The 24,449-nt window shown below is 47.8% G+C and overlaps 1 protein-coding gene across 4 annotated transcripts; it reads left to right on the top strand.

The window, feature by feature from the left end:
* The first annotated feature begins 1,084 nt into the window (after positions 1-1,084).
* On the top strand, positions 1,085-24,322 carry KHDC4 (KH domain containing 4, pre-mRNA splicing factor). 4 transcript variants are annotated; one of them, XR_014558592.1, is made up of 14 exons: positions 1,085-1,252; positions 1,955-2,195; positions 4,404-4,532; positions 5,865-5,944; positions 6,462-6,514; positions 7,434-7,600; positions 8,642-8,853; positions 9,324-9,384; positions 11,682-11,739; positions 12,923-13,173; positions 16,232-16,390; positions 18,749-18,833; positions 20,733-20,818; positions 22,751-24,322. XR_014558592.1 is itself a non-coding variant. In XM_083715739.1 (14 exons), the coding sequence occupies exons 1-14, from the start codon at positions 1,206-1,208 to the stop codon at positions 22,948-22,950; spliced, it is 1,857 nt and encodes a 618-aa protein (XP_083571865.1). In that variant the 5' UTR covers positions 1,091-1,205; the 3' UTR covers positions 22,951-24,322. The 4 variants fall into 4 exon arrangements, 2 of the variants coding, with proteins under 2 accessions (XP_083571865.1, XP_083571866.1); XM_083715739.1 differs by having other exon boundaries at positions 1,091-1,252; positions 18,721-18,833; XR_014558593.1 differs by having other exon boundaries at positions 1,107-1,252; positions 22,760-22,805.
* Positions 24,323-24,449: the final 127 nt, after the last annotated feature.

Genomic DNA, 24,449 nt, shown 5'->3' with positions numbered 1-24,449 from the left:
AAGATCAGCTGGAATCGCCCTGCTTTGTTTCAGCCTGCAATATTGCCCACTGTATACTGTTACTGGAAGTGGTTTACGACAACAAGGCAAAGTAGGCCAGTGTCAATATTATAGGTTAAATCAGGCCTCCTCTCCCTCAACTGTCACCTGGGACAGTCAAACTGCCTTTGTGGAGGAGATGGGAAACAGGGCTCACCCTATCAGCTCTGCTGAAAAAGCATCTCCATCAGGCGCTTTCTATCCTTCAAATGTGACATTTGATCATTATAAGAACAGCTGTTTAAGAATTGGTGCCTATCTTTGATTTTTCCCTCTTCCCTCCCTGTCCCTTTCTGCTTGTGTGTCTTCTTCTTCACCTGTAGGCAGGGATTGTCTTATTTTAATTGACTGTACGTATGCCACTTTCTCATCCTTTTCGACCAAAGTGAAAAACAGTGAAGTCTTTGTGGTCCCAATCCAGCGCTCAGTTACATACGGAAGACTTATGCTCTGTTTGCAAACACCCACCCACTCACCCCAAATCATAGTGAGCAATAAAACACTCTAATTAGGAACAGCATAAACCCTGACTAATGACTGGCAATAATTAGCTGCCTCATATCTCTTGGAGCTCACGGTAGGAAAGGTCAAAAGGAGACATTTCCCCCGGAATTCCTTTCTTACAAATTAACTCCTACAGAGAAGTTCCCACTTCCATAATTTATTAACTGCGTTTTCGTTTCAATGGATTTTGGGGTGTTTTTTTAATTGTGTATCTATTGTTTAGAGTTTTCTTTTCTTTTAAATATATATTATCGTTTAGAAATGCCTGTAAATAAATAAAATGATAAATACAAAAACAACATCACAAAACAGTAGGCAAATAAATGAAACAAAAAATATTAAATAAGCAAAAAAAAAAGAGTAAGCAAATAATTGAAATTATAAAATAGCAAGAATATAATCGAAATATTAAATCAATAAGCTCTACATGTATACGGCCGGAACCTGAGCACACGTGCGCCCCTCTACATCTTTTACTATCGCTATGGTGCCAGACATTCTCTCTCCCGAGCAACCTTTCACCGTCGCTACGACAACGAGCGGAAGTGACGTTTTCGGCGGCGGCGGCGGAACGGAAGTGACGCGAGGGAGGGGAAGTTTCTCAGCAGAGCGGAGAAGGCGGCGGCGGCGGCGGCAGCGGCCTGGAGAGGGTCGTCTGAGCCATGTCAACGGGGAGCTCGGGGCAGCGAGAGCATGGGGCCTCGGGAGGGTGAGGAGGACGCGGCTGCGAGGCCGGGCGAGAGGGGAGGCCGGGAAGGGAAAGTTGAGGGAGAGGGGGAGGGAGAGGCCTGGCGGAGGAGGAGGAGGAGCCCGTTTCGCCCGTGCCGGGGTCCCCTTGAGGCCCTCCAGACGTCGCTGGACTACCAACCCCCGCCAGCCCCCAGCCAGCATGGTCGCGGGGATGGGAGTTGTGGTCCAGCAACACCTCGTGGGCCGCAGGTCCCCCACCCCAGGCTTATGAGAGGCTGTAAATCTACCTTAAACAAATACAGTAGTACCTCGGGTTGCATACGCTTCAAGTTACATATGCTTCAGGTTACAGGCGCTTCAGGTTACAGACTCTGCTAACTCAGAAATATTACCTCAGGTTAAGAACTTTGCTTCAGGATGAGAACAGAAATCGTGCTCCGGCGGTGTGGCAGCAGCAGGAGGCCCCTTTAGCTAAAGTGGTGCTTCAGGTTAAGAACAGATTCAGGTTAAAAATGGACCTCCGGAACGAATTAAGTACTTAACCCGAGGTACCACTGTATTGCCTTATCTTCTAAGGCTGCTGTTGCCGGGATTATTGAGAGGGTTTTTGAGCCGTCGAGATGTGTTACAAGTGCTAAGTCTTATGGAGTGAGGAGATCAAGGAACAGGCAGCAGCCCCGGAGGGAATCTGAAGCTTTAATTTGATTTTTTTTCTCTCCAGGCGACGCAGCAAATGGGACCAGCCTGGCCCGTCTCCGGCTCTCTTCCTCCTTCCTGCAACCACTCCCGTGGCTGGCCGGCCTGTCCAGGGCAGCGGAGATAGTGTATCAGGGATGTCAGGGTCTGAGGGCTCAGCGGCCCCACTGGGAGCTCTGGATGCAGCCGCTGCTGTGGCAGCCAAAATCAATGCCATGTTAATGGCCAAAGGGAAGCTGAAACCAACGGCGAATTCAACGGACAAGGTCAGCGGCTGGCAGGGTGAAGGCATCAGATTTCGAAAGCAAGAAGCCATTTAACTTTCATGATGGTTGAGAAAAGAAAGCTGTATACACACTATACAATTAAAGCACACACCCCAGAATCCTGGGAATTGTAGGTTGTTATGGGTGCTGCGCTTTGTAGCTATGTGAAGGTTAAATTTAAGTTCCCAGGATTCTTTGCAGGGAGCCATGTGCTCTGATGTGTACACAGCTGAAGTCTCAAATTTAGGATTTGGACTTGTTCACTCATGCTATTAACTATTTGCCCATTGTTTCCTGACATCTGGCCAAATGTGTATTGGGGCATATCAAACCCATTGAAATTAATTGCAGTGGGTCAACATGGTTGGATATAACCCCTTGTGTTGGCTATCAGTGGGTTGTAATGAAGGTTTGTTCTGCAATCAGCGTGCCCTTTTTTCATTTGTCCCCTTACCCTTTAATATGTATTGTGGTCAAAGTGGTTTGCCTTAAGAACAAAACAAAATAGCAATTGTGAGATAGGCAGATCTGTAGCAACATATCACAAGCGACAAACCATGATATGAAAACAGTTCAAAATGAGCACATAACATCCAGCAGTGTTGACATGAAACTGATCAAAAATTAATTCACCAAGCCCAGCATTGCCTTCAGATTTGTCCAGGCACCTACCAGGGTACACATTCCCCAAGAAGTCCCCAACACCTCCCTTAGGCCCCATTAAGATAAATACTTCTAAAAACTTTATTTTACTGGTGCTGCTGCTATGGTCTTGAATTTGCCCCCCAAAACTCCAGAATTTCAGTCATTCTGGATTCTGTATATGTTGCAGCGGGAGTTGGCTGCTGCCACAGGCATATACCAGGGGCTATATTTTATCACACACCCCCATGAGACAACACCAGAGGCTATGGGCGGTCAGCCCAAGATAGCTAAGTTCTGGGGAAAGTGATATGGATTAAATTAAAAGGGGATGTCTGGGACAAGATGGCACTTTGCTGTGAGTCTCCTTGAGCCTAGATTTAGCTCTGCAAATGGACAATGAATATACAGTCATGCCTTGCGTTACAAATGCTGCGGGTTGTGCGTTTTTGGGTTGTGGACCGTGCCTAACCCGGAAGTACCGGAATGGGTTACTTCTGGGTTTCGGCGCATGAGCCGAAGCACAAAATGGTGTCGTGCGCAGAAGCGCCGAATCATGTCACACATGGGCACAGACGCGGCGCTGCAGCTTGTGAATGTGCCTCCTGCACAGGTCACATTCACCACCCGAGGTATGACTGTACACAATGTATGAACTGCACTGCAAAATTAAGACTATAAAGGGTGAATGAGCCAGCCATTGTTTTAACTCCGTCATCCTTCCAAAGAAAATAATTTGGTTTCCCCTTCTGTCAGTAGTGAACATTTTGGAGCAATTTGGACTGGTTGCATGAAATCTATCCCTTGGTTCAGTCGCATCTGCTTTCAGAACAAGTTGGCGAGGGTGGGGGAGGGATTTTAACGTACCAGTGACTTCCCCTTTTCTCTTTGGATGCCGGAAAGTCTGGCTTAATAAGCGAGACTCTACTTTCTTAGCCTGTGACAGGGTTGGGGAACCTCAAGCTCAGGGGTCAAATGCAACCCTTCGGTTACAGCCATGAAACATCTCAAGTTATTTCTTATCCTAAGAAGACTTCCCAGCCTATCTGGGAATAGATGGTTATCATTGTATAAGATGTTGTATTAATGAAAGAAATGAATGTCTGTACAGTAGTACCTCGGGTTAAGTATTTAATTCATTCTGGAGGTCCGTTCTTAACCTGAAGCACCACTTTAGCTACTGGGGCCTCCTGCTGCTGCTGCGCCGCCGGAGCATAATTTCTGTTCTCATCCTGAAGCAAAGTTCTTAACCTGAAGCACTATTTCTGGGTTAGCGGAGTCTGTAACCTGAAGCGTATGTAACCCGAGGTACCACTGTAACTGAATATGCAAAAAGAAAACAAACAAATGCAACTCTTCAGGCTTCTCTGTAGGCCCTTGGGACTCTCCCCAGGCCACACCTCTTGCCAGCCCTGCTTCACACCCTCATTGAGTGTTTCTGCCTGTCTTGAATGTACCCTTGAACTCTGATCATGCCTCCTCCTTGCCCGGATGGAGAGGGGCAGGTGAGTGTGCAAAGGGTGGGGGCTTATGTGTCTTGATGCCCATTGTCTGATCTGTTAACAGCTTCAGGCTCCTGGAAAAGGACCGGCTGCCAGCAAAAGCAAAGATGATCTTGTCGTCGCAGAAGTGGAGATAAACGATGTGCCTCTCACGTGCCGAAACCTCCTGACAAGAGGGCAGACGCAGGATGAGGTCTGTGCTGCTTGTGGCTAATTGGTCCTATGGGTTTCCAGGTGGCTGTGGGGTACTTTCCAGCTGATATGCCTGGTTCTCCTGTTGAAAACCTGTCCGACCTTTGGAACAGCCAGGTGTCAATAGCTGTTAAGCGAGTCTTGGGGGAGGCAGCATTAGTCCAGCTATTGGTCCATCTAGCTCAGCATTGTCAAGGTTGACTTGCAGTGGCTCTTCAGGGTTTCAGATGGGATGGGAGTTCTCTTCCAGCCTTATTTTAATGCTAGGGGCTGAACTTGGGACCTTCTGCATGCAAACAGACGCCCTGCCACTTTGCTTTGGTTCATTAAATATTGGCAATCCTAGCTAAATGGAAGCTCCAGAATCAGTGTATGTCTTAGGTCCTCGATGCACCATACATTTAAAGCAGCATTATACCAGTTTGAACAATCATGATTCTTCCCCCCAAATAATAAGAATAATAGAACTGTAGTTTGTTAAAGATGGTGAGATCTATTGGGAGATAACTATTCAGCTCACAAAACTACTGTTCCTGTAATGGTTATATGGGGTTGCTCGTGTGTAAGTTGCCGCCACTCCTGGCTAGGTAGCCTGGTTAAACCTTTCCTGGCTGGACAGCCCTTCACTTCGTGGCTGTTCAGTCGCTAGCAGAATCCGTCAGTGGGCGTTTCTTGAACTTCTTCCAGCAAAGAAGTTCTTTGACACCAAGTCTACGCCTACTTTCTCTGCGCGGAAGTCTTCTGCGCAGGGTGGGTGTGGGTAGCGGAGGACCTGTGCTCTCCCCGCTGGTCTCCAGCAAAGAGTCCTGGAGCCCCCTCTCCGATTCCCCCATCCTCCCCCCTTTATCCCTGGTGTTACGCTGATTTCCTTCCCCAGCCGATGAGTCCCCTCTCTCCCTACTTGGCCCTTCTCCGGCATCGCTTGGGAGCCCTGCCTCCACTTCTGGCTCCGATGTCAGTTCCCTGACAGTTCCCAAGGTAGTTTAGCATTTGGTCCCTCTTTCCAGGGAACTCTAGAATTTGTTTCTCCATACTGGAAATAGGAGGTCTTCTAACAGCTTTCCGTATCCTTATGTCAAGACACGTAACACAGTATCTTCATGTTGTGCAGATAGGGCCTGCTTAACAGTTGCTGAGGACAAATAGGTGGTGCATGAATGGGTGAAGGAAGGCTATTGCCTCTAGGCCCTGCTTGTGAGCTCCCCCTTGAGGCTTTCCAAGGGCTGCTGTAGGAAATTGGGGCTGCTGGACTATGTGAGCCTTTCTCCTGATTCAGCGGGGATTTTACTGCATTTCCTAATCTCAGCAATTCACTGTCCCTTTGTATCTGCAGATAAGTAGGCTGAGCGGAGCCGCAGTCTCAACTCGGGGAAGGTACATGACTGCAGAAGAGAAAGCAAAAGTTGGACCTGGGTTTGTATCTTCTTCAATTTCCTCCTCTGGTTCTCTCCAGGATTAAAAAATCTGTAGAAGAATGAGTGCTTATGGATTAGATACTGGACCTGAACGAGCAGACCAGCTACGTTTGTGCATTTTTGTAATTTTGTAAGCTATGTGACTTGGCTGCTCACCTCATCGAGATGTGCAAAGTTAAAACTCTGCAAGTCAAATGTTATTGGATGGAGGAAGCAACAAGCAATCCTCTGCTCTTCCACCATTACCATTCTTCAGTTTGCAAAACCAGGAGGACTCCTTCCCGCCACCAAACAGCTACCTTCCTGCAAATCCCTTTTAATGAGAGCAAACACACAGTGCCCAGTGTCAAGGACAGAGAGCCCTCACCATAAGATTGCCCCCAAGTGCAGCATTTTATCCCCTATGAGGCTGACTACAGTTTATTCCCAGAGTCCCAGTGACATTGACTGCCTCCAGTGGAGACCTTTGTTTCAGTTTAAAGTATATAAAAAATATTACAACTTGTGTTTTGCAGAGATCGTCCATTGTACTTGCACGTCCAGGGGCAAACGCGAGAACTGGTGGATAGTAAGTAAGCTCTGATTCAACACCCTGGGTAGAGAATGGCTGTGCATGTGCTGTACACATTATTTCCCTCAAAAGAATTCTGGGCACTGTAGCTTGTTAAGAGTTGCTGTGAATTGCAACTGAGGGATAAAGCACAGTGCAACTCTTTAAGGGGAAAGATGTGTTTAAGGTGTTTTAAGGTGTAGTGTGTACACAGCCGAGGTTAGTTCACTTGACTAAGGGACCGTTAGCCTAACAGGCACAGAGTTGTTATTAAATATGAAGTTGTGTTGTTGCTTAATTTTTTCGCTGGGCACCCATCTGTTAAGGGTTGCTGTGGTTGCTTCCAACATTATAAACCTTGCATTAAGCAAGGGGTTGGACTGTATGACCATCAAGGCCTTTCCCAGCTCTATAACTGCATGATAGGAGTATATATGCCTTATGCTTGGGTGAGACCACTAGCCCATGCAGCTCAATATTGTCTACCCTGACTGGCAGCAGCTCTCCAAGCTTTCAGACAGGGAGTCTCTCCCAGCCCTGCCTGGAGATGCTGGTGGATTGAACCTTGGAGCTTCTGCTTACAAAATAGATGCTCTACCACCAGGCCACAGACCTTCCCCTCAAAGAGCCTGTCCTTGGGAAAATAAGGAGTTGCCTTATGCTGGGTCAGGCCCACTGGGTCAATGTAGTTCAGTACCGCCTACGCTGTCTGGCAGCAGCTCTCCAGGGCCTCATGCAGAGTGTCCTTCACATGATCTTCTAAAGCAACAACAACACCTACATGAAAACAATTCAAATCCAACACAGATAACAGTTCTATATCCTTAATGAATAATGATTGTGAAATTACCCTAAATGTTTCTTCTTCTTCTGTAGTAACCACAATTTCCCTTCTTTTCATAGGACTAAAGTTGTTTTATTTATTTTTGCCTTACAGGAGCAGTAAACCGAATCAAGGAAATCATTACAAACGGCGTCGTGAAAGCTGCCACTGGATCCAGTCCAACTTTCAACGGAGCTACAGTTACCGTCTACCACCAACCTGCCCCCATCACTCAGCTGCCTCCGGCTGTTGGCCAGAAGCCCTCCTTCCAGTCAGGAGGAGTACGTACTGGCCAAGTCCTTGTGTCTTTACCCTTGCATCCATGTTAGAAACTGATATATGAAAGCTAGGAGCTAAATGGCACCTTAAACCTAGGCTATGGGTGCAACCATGGAATGTCTAGGCATGCTTTTTTAATAACAAGAATACAAAGCTGAAAATGAATGAACTGCAACTAAAATCTTAGGTTCATTTTCCACACTGTCTATTCCTCATACGAAGACTTCAAAAAAAACCCAAAGACATGTTTCCCCTGCCTACCCCCCTAAGAGGGCCTCTTCTCCAGTCTTCAGAGAGTAGCTGGAAGTGGGGAGGCAGAAAAAGGTCCTCCTTTCCTTCCACTGTGCAGTTTTAATCTGAAATCTTAGGCTCAGTACTGCGCCCAGAGCTCAGAAACTGTTCACGCTAATGAAATTCTCTGTCACAAAACACACCTAGAACTATGGGAGTTTTGAACACTGCCTTGCATTTTGCTTTACACCTGTTTGCCTGTTGAACTGTCCATGTCTGCTTATTCCCTTACCTAGAGGATTAAGAAGGCAGAGCCTGTACAGCTGGGCTCTGTCGATACCATCCTCTTAGAGAAACACGATGGAGAGAGGGGTTCAGCTTGCAGAAAGAGTGGAGACCTCACTGTGCCATCGGACAAACATGTAGCCAGTGTGGTGCCTGCCAGTCGATGTTGGACTACAGTTCCCATTGGCCTCAGGGTGGTCAAGGATGATGGGAGTTGTAGTCCAGCAACATTTTGACAGCACCACACTGGCTACACCTGTCTATACACACCTTATACCGAGTCAGATCACTGGTCCATCTTGTTGCTTACCCTGATTGGGAATGGCTCTCTAGGGTGTCAGACAAGGTTGTCTCCCAGCCCTATGCTGAGATGCCAGGGACTGAACCCGGGACCTTCTGCATGCAAAGCAAACACTCTGCTACTGAGCTATGACCCTAGCAGGGGACCTCTAATCCATTCCCACTCCTTCCTGATTCTGGTGTCAAATGCAACACCTAAGGGTGTCTCTCTGTGTGTGTGTGTACAGATGCACTATGTCCAGGACAAATTGTTTGTTGGCTTGGAACACGCTGTACCTACCTTCAACGTAAAGGAGAAAGTCGAAGGCCCAGGCTGCTCCTACTTGCAACATATCCAGATTGAGACCGGCGCCAAGGTGTTCCTCCGGGGGAAGGGCTCTGGATGCATCGAACCTGCCTCTGGCCGAGAAGCCTTTGAGCCAATGTACATTTACATCAGGTAGGGAGCTGGGAGCCTGCTGGGCTTTGTCTCCGGGAAGGAATGGGCTTTTTGTGTGCCATCCCAAGTGTAAAGGTTTGGTCAAGTTTGGTAAGCTGGCTTAGTTTAATTACGAAGCCTTTTTGATCAGCTGAATGTGGGATAGGTAGCAAGCAGGTTGGGATTTACTAGCGGATCCCTGGGTGATTTGAAGCAGGTGAGCAAGGACACCTGACTCCTAACATTGGAATAGCAGGGTCGGAAGTGAGCCCCGGGGGACATCTAGTCCGTTGTTTCCCAATTTCCATCATCCCTGACCACTGATCCTGGTAGCTGGAGATGATGAAAGATGTAGTCCAAAAACAGCTGGAGACCCAAGTTTGGGAAACGGTGATCTAGTCCCACCCCCTGCTATGTAGGAACCTTTTGACCATCTTCGCGGATGTCTGGAGTCTGACCGGAACGTGTGTGTTGTATTTCCTCTCCTCCAGCCATCCAAAACCAGAAGGCCTTGCAGCTGCCAAAAAGCTTTGTGAGAACCTGTTACAAACAGTAAGTAAGCCCTTCTTTTCTGTTGTTGCACTCTCTCGCCAAAGTTACGTGAAGTGCCCACCTCTTTCTGCACTTTATACAGTGGTACCTCAGGTTACAGGTTGCAGACACTTCGGGTTACAGACTCCGCTAACCCAGAAATAGTACCTCAGGTTAAGAACTTTGCTTCAGGATGAGAACAGAAATCGCGTGGCTGCGGCAGCGGGAGGCCCCGTTAGCTAAAGTGGTACCTCAGGTTAAGAACAGACCTCCAGAACGAATTAATTTCTGAACCCGAGGTACCACTGTATACAGCTTTCCTGGCAGTGGCAGCTGGGGCCTGATGGGAATCTGAGTCCAGCATCCTTTGGTTGTGTCAGCCCTTGATGTCCCAGCAGCATGTTGACCCTCCTAGTGAAAAGGATTCTTGTTGGAACAAAGCAGCATGTCTTCCATTTTTTGCTAATTTGAAACCCTCCCAAACTGGCCAGCTGTCATAGAATCATAGAATTTAGAGTTGGAAGGGGCCACGAAAGCCAACCTGGTCCAATTCTCTGCAACTTGGGGCTTGAATCCACAACCCTGAGATTAAGTGTCTCATGATCTACCAACTGAGCTGTCCCAGCTGTTGTTGCGGTGCAGTTGCTTAACCTAGTAAAACACCTCATAGTTGGGAATCGGAGCTGACGGTTGGACCTGACTATTTGTGATTGTGCTAGTCTTGAGTAATTCTTTATATTTTGTAATGGCCCTGATTTCCCCCTTTTTTGGATGCTGTTGTTTTAATGCAGTCTCCCCCAACCTGGTGCCCTCCAAACATTTTGGACTGCCGCTCCCATCATCCCCTTCCCATTAGCCATACTTGCTAGGGGTTGGTAGGAGCAGTAGTACTACAGCAGCATTTGGAGAACCACAGGTTCCCCATCCCTGATACTGAAGAAGCCCCTTCCCTGCCCCCAGACAGACTCCCACTTGTGGCATTGGGCAGTAGAACCAATCCAGACAGGAGGAGCTTAACAGTTTGCATACAACTAGGCTCACCTAACCAGGGCGATACAGTGGTGCCCCGCAAGACGAATGCCTCGCTAAACGAAAAACCCGCAAGACGAAAGGGTTTTCCGATTTTTAGCGGCTTCGCAAGACGAATCTCCCTATGGGCTTGCTTCGCAAGACGAAAGCCCATAGGGAAATCTCTGGGGACAGCGGAGAAGCGCAGCGCGCCTTCTCCTCTGTTCCCGGACCTGTCCTAAGGCTTGCGGTGGGAGGTCTGGGAACAGAGGGGAAGGTGCGCAGCGCTTCTCCTCTGTTCCCGGACCTGTCTTGAAGACTTGCGGTGGGAGGAAGGTTTTCCTCCCCACCGCCAACATTCAGAAGGCTGTTCTGAAGGCTGGCGGTGGGAAGAAAAGCCCTTCTCCCCCGCCAGCCTTCAGAAGAGTTCCCGCCTAGGCTGCGGATAGCCCCTCGCGCGGGGCAGCAGGCTGCTATCCGCAGCTTGGAGAGCCCTGCAGGGCTCCCCAAGCTGCGAATGTCTGCCCCGCGAGAGGGGCGCTCTGCTTAAGAGCGCCCCTCGCGCGGGGCAGCAGGCTGCTATCCGCAGCTTGGAGAGCCCTCTGGACCTCTTCTGAAGGCAGGCGGGAGAGGAATTCTCCGCTGTCCCGGGGCGATTTAAAAGCCCCCGGGAAGGCAGGCAGGGGGGACAAAGACTTTTGCCCCCCGCCAGCCTTCAGAAGAGTTCCTGGACCTCTTCTGAAGGCCGGTGGGGGGCAAAAGTCTTTGCTCCCCCCTGCCTGCCTTCAAAAGCCGTCCGGGACAGCGGAGAAACGCGCTGCGTTTCTCTGCTCTCCCGGGAAGGCAGGCAGGGGGGGACCAAAGACTTTTGCCCCCCGCCGGCCTTCAGAAGAGGTCCAGGACTGCCTTCCCGGGAGAGCGGAGAAACGCAGCGCTGCCGCCCGCCAGCATTTTAAAATCGCCCCGGGACAAGGGAGAAGTCCTCCGCTGTCCCGGGGTTTTTAAAATGCTGGCGGGCGGCAGCGAAGGCTTTCGCCCCCCGCCGGCCTTCAGAAGAGGTCGGGGGACAGACTGTCCCCGGACCTGGTCTGAAGGCGGTTTCCATAGGAACGCATTGATTGATTTTCAATGCATTCCTATGGGAAACCGTGCTTCGCAAGACGAAAAACTCGCAAGACGAAAAGACTTGCGGAACGAATTAATTTCGTCTTGCGAGGCACCACTGTACAGTCTCCCACTAGAGCAGTCAGTTTGCATGAGTGTCCTTTATTGAAACCGAAGCAATCTGATCCCTCTTTATCTCTTCCAAGGTTCATGCTGAATACTCGCGATTTGTGAATCAGATAACCACGGCAGTCCCCATAACAGGTGTGTATTGACAGTGTGCAACGCTTAGTTCGGTGGTGGAGTGAGGATGAAAGATGGAAACCAGAGACTTTGGGGTTAAATTTGCCATTATGAAAACCCACAGGTGGAGAAACGGCTCTCAGCCTTTCCATTCTCTCTGGGGCGGGGGTTGGGGTGGGCTGCATCACAATGGTGGGTGAAGCAGTTCTCTGTTGTCACCTGGTTGCTCCCGTTTGTGCACCCTCTGCCCAGGCCACACCTCTGCATGGGCCTTGCTTCATATACCCCTTGAGTGCTTTTGCCTGGCTGAAATGTGTCCTTGAAGTCTGATAATGCCTCTGGTTTGCCCGAATGGAGGAGCGAAAGGACTCTGTGTGTCTGCGTGTAGAAACCAGCCTGTTGTTGTTGTTGTTGTTGTTGTTTAACAACCCTCCCTTCACTCTTAAGGTCTCGGAGCAGGTTACAACAATTAAAATACAATATTAAAGACAGTTTGAACAGTTTACTGTGTAAAATTTGGATTCGTTGCTCCACCTGCTTTTCTTTCTGTCCCCACCCACATGCCCACCAGCTTGTTAATTTTAAATGTAATTTAATTTATGATTTATACCCCACCCATCTGGCTGGGTTTCCCCAGACACTCTGGGCGGCTTCTAACAGAACACTAAAATACAATAACCTATTAAACATTAAAAGCTTCCCTAAATAGGGCTGCCTTCAGATGTCTTCTAAAAGTTTGGTAGTTGTTTTTCTCTTTGACATTTGGTGGGAGGACATTCCACAGGGCGGGTGCCACTACCGAGAAGGCCCTCTGCCTGGTTCCCTGTAACTTGGCTTCTCACAGTGAGGGAACCGCCAGAAGGACCTCGGCGCTGGACCTCAGTGTCTGGGCAGATGTTAATTTGGAACACCTTCCTATTTCATATCAGACAGTCACCATCACTTTTCAGCATCCGTTGAAGGCTTTCCTTTTTCAGCAGGCCTTCTAAGATATATTTTTATTTGTGCTCCAGGTCACACTCTGTATTGGGTTTGAAACTTTTTATGTGTGTGTGTTTATGTAAGAATTTCAACTCTCTTTATATATGCAGTGATTTTCTGTATTTTTACTGTTTTTGTGAAATTGCCTTGACATGCTTCAATAGGAAGTAATTCATGTATAAAATAAATAATAATTACTTTCTTCCTCTCCCCACCCCCATAGGGTTTGCGCAGCCTGCAGCTTTAACGACTGTCCCTCCTCAGCCACCGTATTACCCCCCCAGCGGCTTTCAGGCAGGCTACCCTGTGGTTCCACCCCCTCAGCAGCCGGTACAGCCTCCTTACGGGGTGCCAGGCATTGTGCCTCCTGCGGTTCCGTTGGCACCAGGAGTGTTAGCACTGCCCACCGGAGTCCCACCTGTGCCCACCCAGTATCCGATTACGCAAGTGCAGTCTCCCGCTAGCACTGGCCAGGTAAGGCAGGGAATGTTGCCTGATGACTGGTGAGGGGACACCCAGTAGTGTCTAGGGCAGTGTCCTTGAATCCTCAAATATTGTTGGACTGCTACTCCCATCATCTCTGACGGTTGGTGAAGCCGGCTGGGGATGATGGGATTTGTAGTCCAGCAGCATCTGGAGACGCAAGGTTGAAGAACACTGCTGTAGGGGTGACTGTTGTTATTTTTTAGACTGTTTCATAGACGCTTTAAATTGTTTTTCAGAAGTTTTTAAACTTTTTTTAAAGAAAGTTTTAATTGTAGTCTGCTTTATGGGTGGCTTAGAAGCCACCCTCTGGTCCTTTAGGAGGTGGCTTCTAAGCAGTTTACAAGCAGTAAATTAAAAAAAGTTTTTTAACCACACATAAATGAAACATATAGTAAAACAACTTCCTCAGAATAAACATTGGCAATTAAAATGCACAATGAAACGAGCCCATTAAAGCGGCACAGTGATTAAAATGGCAATTACCGTATTTTTCCCTCTATAACACGCAGATTTTTTTCTCCTAAAAAGTAAGGGGAAATGTCTATGCGTGTTATTGGGCGAATGTGTGGTCCCTGGAGCCAACTGGCCCGAGTGCATCACACATTTTCTTCGAGGGTCGTCTTCGTTGCAGTCAGCAGAAGCCAGGGAAGTGCTTGCTAGAAGGTTTGGCCACTCTGCAGCGCGACTGTGTGTTTGCTAGTGCGTGTGCTTTGTGAGTGTGTGGTTGCCTGTGTGTTTGTTCACTAGGAGTGAGAGAGTGACTGACTGACTGCTGCATCTTCTCCTGCAATTTGCCTTTTTAAAAATTGGAAGCAGTGGGGCAGTAAAAACCACCTCCGAAAGCCCCATTTTTCCCTTCTAAGGCTGCAGCTCAGCTTGGGGAGCCCTGAACCCCTGCCTTGTTCTTGAGGGATCTTTGAGGTTTTCCCTTTAGCTTTAACCCAGCCCCCTTATTTTACCACTTTATCTTCATTCTCGGTGTGGTAAACTGATTGCAGGCAGCCACACAGTGCGTTCGAGCCTCCCGAGAGAGAAAGCTGTTGCTTTCCTGCATTCTGCCCCAGGGTCTTACTGCCCACCCTCTTCTGTTTCGTTACTGTGTTTGCTCAAACGGAACAAAGAGCAGAGAAAACCTCTCCCTTCAAGCAAGCAGAGGGGAAAGCAGAGCATCCTTCCTTCTAATTCCTCTCCGTGCTCTGCTGCTGCTGCTGCCGCTGCTGCTGTGTCTAGGGACTTGCAGGCAACATGCAGGTGGGAGAGAGAGAAAGAGAGAGAGCTGGCTGGGTGGGTGGGGGAACTTTTGCCTTCCTTTCCTCCCTCCGGTAAAACCCCTCTCCTGCATTCTTAGCCAGCTGCTTCTCCGTACACCCCTCTCGGTGCTCCTTGTCCCTTCTATGTTTTTCCTTCCCTCCCCACTTAAAATGTGGTTACAAAGCACAGATCCACATGGATCCTCAGGCTCTTTGCATTGGGTCACCCCAAATTCACCATCAGATCACATAGCATGTCCATGGCTACAGCCTGCACCAAAAAAATCATGCACCCACTGTTGCCTGGGGCTGCAATGGTGCAAAAACGTGGTTACAAAGCACACATCCACATGGATTCTCAGGATTTTTGCATTGGGCTACCCCAAACTCACTGTCAAATCACATGTCTGTGGCCACAGCATGAAGCACAAAAATGATACATCCACTGTTTCATTCAGAATTTTTTTTCTTGTTTTCCTCCTCTAAAAACTATGTGCGTGTTATGGTCAGGTGTGTGTTATCGAGCGAAAAATACGGTAAAGCAGGACATTCAAACCCGGAGATCAAAGGAATGCAGGTGTGCCTTCAGGAGCTGGCAGAATCCTAACACAGCTTAGTGGTGGTGGTGGGGCTATTGTATTTGAGCAGGGGAGGGGAGATTTGATAACATTAACATGTGGAGTATATCTCTTGGGGTCTGAATGAGAAGTTATCAGATTTCACATCTTTCTCTTTTTTCTTTTTAAAAATCAAGGTCATGCTGAGATTCTTAATCTCAGGGTCATAGGTTTGAGCTCCACATTGGGCAGAAAGTCGCTGCATTGCAGAGGGTTGGACTAGATGGCCCTTGTGGTCCCTTCCAAATCTGCGATTCCGTGATGTGTTGCAGGCGTGATGCATTACTCCATTCTGGGGTGGGGTGGGGGACTCACCTGCTGCGGGTGGGGGTAGGGCAAGCTGCCCATTCATGCCATGGCAAACCAGTAAATCTGGGTTCTTGTTTATGTGAGAAGTGCACACAGCATCAGGGAGAGTGTTCGGTTTTGCAGGGTGTGAGCCTTCCATTGCTCCAATTACAGGGGAAAGGTAGTGAGGAGGCTCGTAAGGAATCCAAACGTTGGTGTCTAAAAACATGAGCTTGAGGCCCAGCACAAAAATCCCTGCCCTTCTAATTTGAGCACTGATTGGTGGAGAGAGAGAAGTAGGCATGTAACTAAAAAGAGAGCCTGGCTTGGGAGCCTTAGGAAGGGCAGATCTGACCAAATAGAGCAGTGCAGAGCTAAGGCCCGACTTGCCTTTCACAGCGACAAATGTAGCCCCATGGAAGCGGATTTAGTTAGCGCTTGGTTGTGGGAAGGGGGCTCTGAATATGGGCTGAATTGTGACCCCCTGTAAACAGTAGCTAAAGGTGCCCATCACAATTGGATTTGACATTGTTTTCCTATATTGCGTTGTTTTACCTTTGTGTTTGTTGGTTTGGAGTTTACCGGATATAGAAAGAACAACAAAACACAGACAATACAAATACAATAAATACACGTTACTGTTTAAGTTGTTGGTGCTTAAGAAATTGCTTTTCTAACGGGCGATTTTATTATCTCAAATTGCTCCCGCGTTTCACAGGATTTCTCAGTGCAGTGAGATTGTGTGCATGTTTCTAAGATACATTTTTATTTTGTTGTTGCTTGTATTTTTTAACCACTCTGGTGTTTGCCCACAAAGGGGAGCAAAGGTGGGCTACAAATGTGATCAGTATCAAAATAACCCCTCTCTTCTTTTGCCTGGGTGGTTTGCAGACGCCGCTGAGTGCCCCTTTCCTCCCAGCTGCCCCTGTGAAGACGACCTTGCCGGCCACCACGCAGCCGCCAGGTCAGCCCCAACCCCAGCCGGGCCAGAAAAGGCGTTTCACTGAAGAGCTGCCGGATGAGCGGGAATCTGGGCTGCTGGGATACCAGGTGGAGTGACTCCCTGCCATTTTACTGCCTCCCCTGCCCCTCTTTCCTTTGGTCACAGAGCTGGTTCCACACCTGGATTTTTGGGTTTTTCCCACAAGCCTCTACGGGTCAGATATGGTAGAAGGGTCAGGGTCAGGGCCAACATGCTGCCAGTTGCTGGAAGCCACAAGCTGGGAGAGATTCTCTTTTGCTAGGCTCCTGCTTGCACAATCCCGACTGCAGCATCTGAGAACGGGGTGCTGAACTAGATGAGCCTGATTCATCAGGCTCGTCTTAAGTTCCCCATCCCCTTGTCCAAAGAAGGTGCTGCGTTCTTTGGGATAGGCAGTAATCCCTAGGCAGGCTTTGCGTTCCCAAGCGAGGTGCCCTGCAGATGTTGCTGGACTACAGCTCCCATCGTCACTGGCCATTGGCCATGCTGGCTGAGGCTGATGGGAGCTGTAGTCCCAACATCACGTGGACCCTTTTCTAGGTGTCCCAAGCAATTGCCGGGCGAGGTGGTTTGCCAGCCAAGAGGTAGGACCCTGATTTCTCATGGTTGTTACACAAAGGAACCTTGAGACACTTTAAAGCGGTGGTGACAGAACATATAGATTCTTGATATCATTGGACTCTTAACTCCCAGAAGCCACGGCTAGTAGTCAGGGCACATGAGAATTGAAGTCCAGCACTACATAGAATGCCACAGGTTCCCCACCCTGCAGTAGAAGCAGAGAGAGTATTCACCACAGTTCTTTCCTGATCTCGTATCTGTTTGAGCTCTGACCAGGAAGCTTGAAATCCATACCACATGAATTCCTTAGCAGTTTGGCCCCCTGTTGTTTACATTTTTATTTTTTTTGCAACACCTTGACCCCTATCCCATTAACTTTCAAAATATATTTTGCCTTGCTACCTGCACCATTGAGGGACCCCACTAGCTGTCCCAGTTTGCATCTTACTCTCCGCTGGGTTTTGAGGCTTTGTGGTGGTGATCGAGGACGGAGTGTTTTTTCCTTCCAATTTCAAACTTTATAATAGATGCCACTATTTCCTCTTTGTTTGTGTACCATCTCTAACCTAGGCTTGTAAGTAAGTCAACACAAGTGACTAGCCTGTCTGCCCACATGTGGGAGGGGCCATAATTGAAATAAAAAGGCACATTCGTTTGAATTGAGAAGGTCCCAGGTTAATAATAATAAAAATTTAAATTTTATTATTTAAACGCCACCCATCTGAGTGGGTTGCCCCAGCCACACTGTGGCATCTCCAGTTTTAAAAAAATATCACATTAGGAGTTCATGGGAGAAGAGCTTTCTCTGTCTGAGATCATGGAAATCTGCCAGTCAGAGCGGGCTGTGCTGGCGAGATGGTTTGGCCTGGTCTAAGGAACCTTCCTTTGTTCTCATAATAAAAGGCAGTGGCTTGGATATAAAGAGCCACTGAAAATGAATGCTGAGTTTAGAGTGAGCAAAAATACTGAGCAAAGAAGAATGTTCATAGAAGATCTTGATTTAAACTAAAGTGAATGGTTAGTTAACAGAAACAGACACAGATGATGACGTTATATTTCATTTCAAGAGTTGGAAAGGAAGGGCCTGTTGGTTTTAGCAGGCACCTTCCTCTGTTCTGACCTGGTGTAAGGCACCTTCCTCGTTCCATACTTAGGTGAGTCATTTGTGACATTTGGACAGCTCGAAAGGAGAAGAAGAAAAGGGAACCAGCTCTGTTTTCTTAACCTCCCTGGCAGCTGTTCTTACTTGCCGCAGGTGGCACAGGCTGCTGCAGTCTCAGTTGTGAGGCTGGTCTGAAAAAGCTGTTGAGTCTTAACAGCCCTTTAAAACAAAAAACTGATCCCTGTTACCTTTTCCTTTGGAAGAGAAGTAAATATCCCACACACCTGAGTTCAAATCCTGGAGTGGCACAGAACCTGAGCTGTGTGTTGAGAAATGCCCCCGTTCAAACCTCACCTTGGCTTTGAATGACACCGGCCTCCTTAGCGATTTGCTCAGCCTCAGCCTTCCCATCTGCAATATGGAAACAACAAAGCCTGGCCTACCTTTCAAGGGCTCTTGGAAGGATTGCACAGAGTATCTTAAGCCATGATACGCTATGCTCATGCTCCCAGGTGGTTTGGGCATTGTTGTGCAGCAAGCTTTCCAGTTTACCATGTGCAAAATGCACAGCGTTTTAAGAGGCCCAGGAAAAAAACAACAAAAAAACGGAAGCATGGCCTGTAATGGTGTGTAGAGAGCAAAGAGACTGGGCCTGCTGCAAGTTTTCATTAAGGAGCTGATAGCTTGTGTCATAGTTTTAGATTTGCTAATGCCGCTGTGTTTTTCTGCTCATAGCATGGACCCATTCATATGACTAATTTAGGTACAGGCTTCTCCAGTCAGACCGAGATGGATGGAACGGGTTCGAAGCCAGCAAGTTCCTCAGGAAAGGAGAGAGAGAGGGACAGGTAGGTTGTGGCCGTGGCGCCCGGCTTTGCTCTGGTACAGTTTTGAGTGGGAACTGCAATGAAATGTGTTTCAGTGTGGAAGTGCTCCTCAGGCCCTATCATTAGGGGAAGTGAAGTTGCTGAGTTTTGGGGTACTGTGAAAAGACAAATACCGTATTTTTTGCCCTATAGGACGCACCGTCCCATATGTCGCACCTAGTTTTTTGAGGGGGAAATAAAGGGGAAAAAATATTTTCCCCCCAGGCGCGGGGCTGGGTCGGGGGAGGCCCGAGCTTCCCCCGACCCCAGCCCCCAAACAGGCAGCTCTCTGCAAGCCATGGGAGCCCAGTGCTGGCTCCCGCTGCTTGCGAAGAGGTCCGCGAAGCCTGGGCGCGCTGAGCTCAGCGTGCGCAGGCTTCGGCGTGCAGGCAACTCTCCGCAAGCAACGGGAGCGCTCCCGCTGCTTGCGGAGAGGTCCGCGAAGCCTGGAGAGCGAGAGGGGTCGGTGCACACCGACCCCTCTCGCTCTCCAGGCTTCAGCGAAAGCCTGCATTCGCCTCATAGGGTGCACACAAATTTCCCCTTCATTTTTGGAGGGGAAAAAGTGCGTCCTATAGGGCGAAAAATACCGTGTGTGTGTGTGTGTGTGTGTGTGTGTGTATAGAGAGAGAGAGAGAGAGAGAGAGAGAGAGAGAGAGAGAGAGAGAGTTGTAGACCATGTTGTTAAATTTATTACCCACCCTTCAACAGCAGCTTACTACAAAATTTAAAAACAGGACATATTGCACATGACAGTACTAAGCTAGATGGGATCAATGGGCCAACTTGTTATAAGGCAGGTTCCTACAGGTTTTATCCAGCTAAGAGTAGACCCATTGAAATGAATGGACCCGGGTTCAGCAGGCTCCTCTGAGCCTCACCATGGGAGAAGATGGTCTGTTAAGCAACCTGGTTCCAAGCCAGTGAGTCCCAATTGGGAAGAGTTCTTCTTGGGCTCAGGACCTGCATACAGGCTTCCCAGAGCCTTCAGGTTGGCTGCTGTGAGAACAGGATGCTGGACTAGATGGGCCTCTGGCCTGATCCAGCAGCCAGGCTCCTCTTATGTTCTTAAACCATTTATTTATTCCACAGGATTTATATATTGCTTAATCCTCAAAACCTCTTAGCGGTTTGCAAACAAATACACATTAAGAATACAGTGGTACCTTGGTAGTCAAAGGCCTTAGTTATCGAACAAATTGGCTCCTGAATGTTACAAACCCGGAAGTGAGTGTTCCACTTTGCGAACATTTTTTGGAAGCCGAATGTCCAACACGGCTTACACGGCTTCTGACTGCGTGCAGGAAGCTCCTGCAGCCAATCGGAAGCTGCGCCTTGGTTTTTGAACCGTTTCGGGACTCCCAGAACGGATTAAATTTGAGAACCAAGGTACGACTGTACTGATAAAATAGTATTAAAAACAAATTGACCCACAGAATTCCAAAATATAAATTTAATCTGCAGTCTTAATACACTTTAGTTTTGGAAATATGCATTTGGACATCTCCTAAGATACCGTGAACAAATTTTTATGATGATGGAGGAGCAGGTTTCTGTCAATGTTTGTATACAGCTGGACACCATTTGAAAGGAAGATGGCGGGCTGAACCTTTCAAAACTACACTGATTCTAACCACTGATTTAAGAACTGGACTGAGAATCTGCACTTAGAATCCCCTTGCAGGGTCAGGTGCGACGCTGCTGGGTGTAAAATAGAAATTCCATTTTAAAATGTGGCTACGTTTGCCCATGCAAAACAGTTTTCAGCAGGGGCCAAAAATAATGTAAGGAAGGCACCTGCCTAATATAAATGTTTAGGGCTTTTAAACCAGGATTTTTAATGGGTTGAATAAGCTTGAAATGCTCCTTGTTTCCAAACAGGCAGCTGATGCCTCCACCGGCTTTACCAGTGACCGGGATGAAGGTGGAACCTGACGACCGGAACGGGTCCTTAGTGGGCGGCAATGGTGAGCGTGAGCGGCCGGGAGCCGTGATTTGTACTTGCATTCCATCAGCCGGCCTAGCTAACTTTAGGCTGTTCTTCCCAGTGTCACCTCCAGGTGCTAAACTCTTGTGTGCACAGCTTACTTTCAGTTCCCTGTCTTCTGAGTTCTGCTAGTAGCTAGGGAAACTAAAACTAAGGGTAAATCAAACCTTTATTCTTACACGAACTCCAAAGAGTAAAATTACAGAGTGGTAAAGCTAAGGGTACAATTTGTCTCTGAAAACACACACACCCTTAAAGACCTGGAGTTCCCAGGAGCTCTGAGTGTGAATGTCCTTCCTGTTCCCACAATGCACAGCTCTGCAGGGAGAAGCTTCCAAATACCACCAGTCTCTCTCCCATGGGTGCCATGTGGGGGCCATTGGTATGAACAGCACCACATACGAAAGAGCAAGCCTTTAAAACATGGCACCCGGGCTTTTTTGATCCGTAAAGGAGCCTGGGCAGGAGGGCAGAAAAGGGGTGAGAGTGGGCAGAAGAGGAGGCCCCTGCTTTGCACACACAAAGACCCCTAATTCAATATCCAGCATCTCCAGGTTAGACTGGGAAAAAGACCCCCTGTCTGAAATCCAGGAGAGGCTCTGCCCGGGTTGATAATACTGAGCCAAATGGACCATTGCTCTGACTCAAGGGAGCTTCCTCTGTTCTTCTTTAAATCAGCCCTTTGTTTTGAACCAGGAGGACTGGAATCTTACTTTATTTTTAGGGGAGGGGCTGCGGTTCAGTGGTAGAGCTTTGCATGCAGAAGGTCCCAGGTTCAGTCCAAAAAAGGCATCTCCAGGTAGGGCTGGGTGATGTCCCTTGCCTCTTTTCTATGTTCCCAAGAAGGACGAGGAAGCTGTAAGTCATCCCTCACCAACCTGGTTCCCTCCAAATGTTTTGGATGAAAGCTCCCATCAGCCCCAGCCAGCCAGATGTGAGTTTTACATCTGGAGCCACCAGACCGGTGACAGATGATGCAAGCCATCCATTTCCCATTCTGATCAGGGGAGTGGGCAGCACAGTAGAACTTTTTCCCTTCCGCACTTGGATCTGCTGTTCTTGGAGCTTATGTTTTTCTTTGCTCAGACACCGCAGGAAAAAGAACAGTGTCTCCTTCTCAGGTCTCAGGGTTGTTGCTTTGGGCTGATTTGTGTACCCAGCATGCTAGCCCTCCTTCCCAGTTACTGCTGCTTCCCCTCTTTTTCTCTCTCTTCCTTACATCCTCCTCCACCAAGCAATACATCACACTCCTTCCTCCTCAATACCCAGAAAAGCAGAATTCTGCATTTCAAGCAGGGAACCTTAGCTTTTCCCATGATGCCAAGTGAAATTGACATATGGTCAGTCGATTTCCGCTCTGTGCTTAGGTGCTCAGCGTGGCTTTTCTGCTGGTAGGATATCCAGCTTGAATTGGACACTTCTAACTGGGGGACAGAACATAACACTTCTCTCCCCACCCCCACTTCTTAAAAGTTTCCCTTTTTAAAAAATGGTAGTTGGACACTTTCAACCCCCTCCTGTTTTTTTTTTTAACATGTTGTTCTTTAACGGTGAACTTGCAAACCCTGTTGCCTCATTTTTGCTAACTTGACTTTTCTTTGTCTTTTTGTGTTTTTCTTTTTTTTCTCTCTCTCTCTCTTCTGTGTTCTCTTACATGGCTCTGACGGATCACACTTGTGCTGTTTGCCGGTCCTGTATCGCCTGACCTCCCACCCGGGGTGACCGTTGTTGGCTCTGTGACCTCAAAATGGTGTCCGACTAACTTTTTTTTTGGAAAAAAAATTCATTAATGCCTCTCATTTGAATTAACATGTTTTTGAGGGATATTTTTTACCTTTCTCTTTTATTTTTTCCTGGGGTGGGATGTCTCTCTCTCTCTTTTTTTCTCTCTCTCTCTGTTCATCATCATTAGATCACCCAGCTAAGAAGATGAAAACCGGAGAAAAGGGATTCGGCCTGGTGGCTTACGCTGGCGACTCCTCGGATGAAGAAGAAGACCACGGGGTTCACAAAACCGCAAGTAGCTACTCGCAGACATGGAGCTTAGGATACCAGTACCCCTCGTCGCAGCAGCGGGCAAAGCAACAGATGCCATTCTGGATGGCACCTTAGCTGCTGCAGCTGCAGTTGCCTCCGCCACCTTCCACCTGTTGTCTCTCTCAAGCAATAACACGTGTATATTATCAAAGAATCTCTGCAAAATGTACATCGGCCCTGACCTCTTTGCACAAGCTTCTGAGATGCAGTATGGCCCTTTCTGTGCCAGGGGCTCCGTTTTTGTGTTTTCGTTTTATTTCTTTAAAAAAAAAAAAACAGACAAAAAGAACTTGCTATTATATCTGCAGTGGACTCCTCCATCAAAGGCAATTTGAAAGCCGCAGGCTTAATGGAATACAACTGCAGATAAACAGTGTCAGCATTACACTCGCAGGGAATGTCTCCATTATATCTCCCTTTCTCTCTTTTAATGCCCCCCTCCAGCTTATCATGCACCTGTTCTTGGCTTTGGAAAAGAAGCCAGCCAACCAGCGAAGTTCAATAACTTAAGCCTGCTGCTGTTCTGCTTGTATTTCTGTTTTATAACTGGATTTTACTTTTGTGTGTGTGTGTGTGTGTAATGCTTGGTCTTCTAAATAGGATTGGGGTGGGTGGGGGAAACCTTTGCCTGAAAAACCTGTTTCCTGAAAATCACCTTCTTTAAAAACTCTTTCTGTTGGTCTCTTTTAAAAAAAAAAATCAAATCTGTAATGCAATTTTCCAAAACAACTTCAGAATTGTTTTGTCAAGCAGCTGGTTTGTTTTCTTCTTTGTCTCTCTAATTTCATTTGGCCAAGTCACATTTGTCAGGGAAGACAATGTATTACTTTTTCTCCCCTTGCTGTGGGGTGGGGGTGGATTTAGCAGTAGGTGTTAAAATCTCAAACCGGTCCTCTCTTCACCCCGTTGTGCTTGGATCTTCGACCGGCCGGCGTGTCGTTACTTCTGCAGCAATGGCATCGTTGCAATCTCGTTCCGTTCCGAAAAACCACCTCCAACCAGACTTCTTTGCTTTGTGGCTGTCTTGCTGATAAGAGATCCATTGAGCTTGGGACATCTTCGGGTGCTGGTGACATGCAGCCACAGCCGAAGAGGAAAACACAAAACTTGTGGGATTGTTTTATAGCGACTCAAAACTGTGGCAGGCTCTTTCCTGGGCCTGTTAGGCTGCTATCAACCAAAACACTTGCAGTCAAGGGCAGAGACGGAGGGGGCACCACTGGACCTGAAATTTTGCTGTCTTGTGTTCAAAGGGCAAGTAAAAGTTTGAAGTATTGGAATAAGTGTTGGAGGTGTTTCCCCGCCCCACAGAAAATGATCTGGTGGAGCTTGCTTTCACTTAAAAAAACAAACAAACCAACAACCACACTATTCTCTGATTTTGTTTTTCTATATGTTGTAAATAAATTCAAACCATAATTTCATTATAAATGTACAAATAATTCTACTTGCTTCTCCATACTCTTGTTTTGTTTGGAAAGTCAGCCTTGGGTGTATGTGAGCAAAAAGCCCAGCCCACACTATCAGCCCTGAAAAGTTATTTGTGGCTTAAGAAAGGACCATTTCTTTTTCAT

Source organism: Podarcis gaigeae (genome assembly GCF_964106915.1).
Source record: "Podarcis gaigeae genome assembly, chromosome: 16".
Taxonomy (NCBI): domain Eukaryota; kingdom Metazoa; phylum Chordata; class Lepidosauria; order Squamata; family Lacertidae; genus Podarcis; species Podarcis gaigeae.
This window is presented reverse-complemented; position numbering and strand designations above follow the sequence as displayed.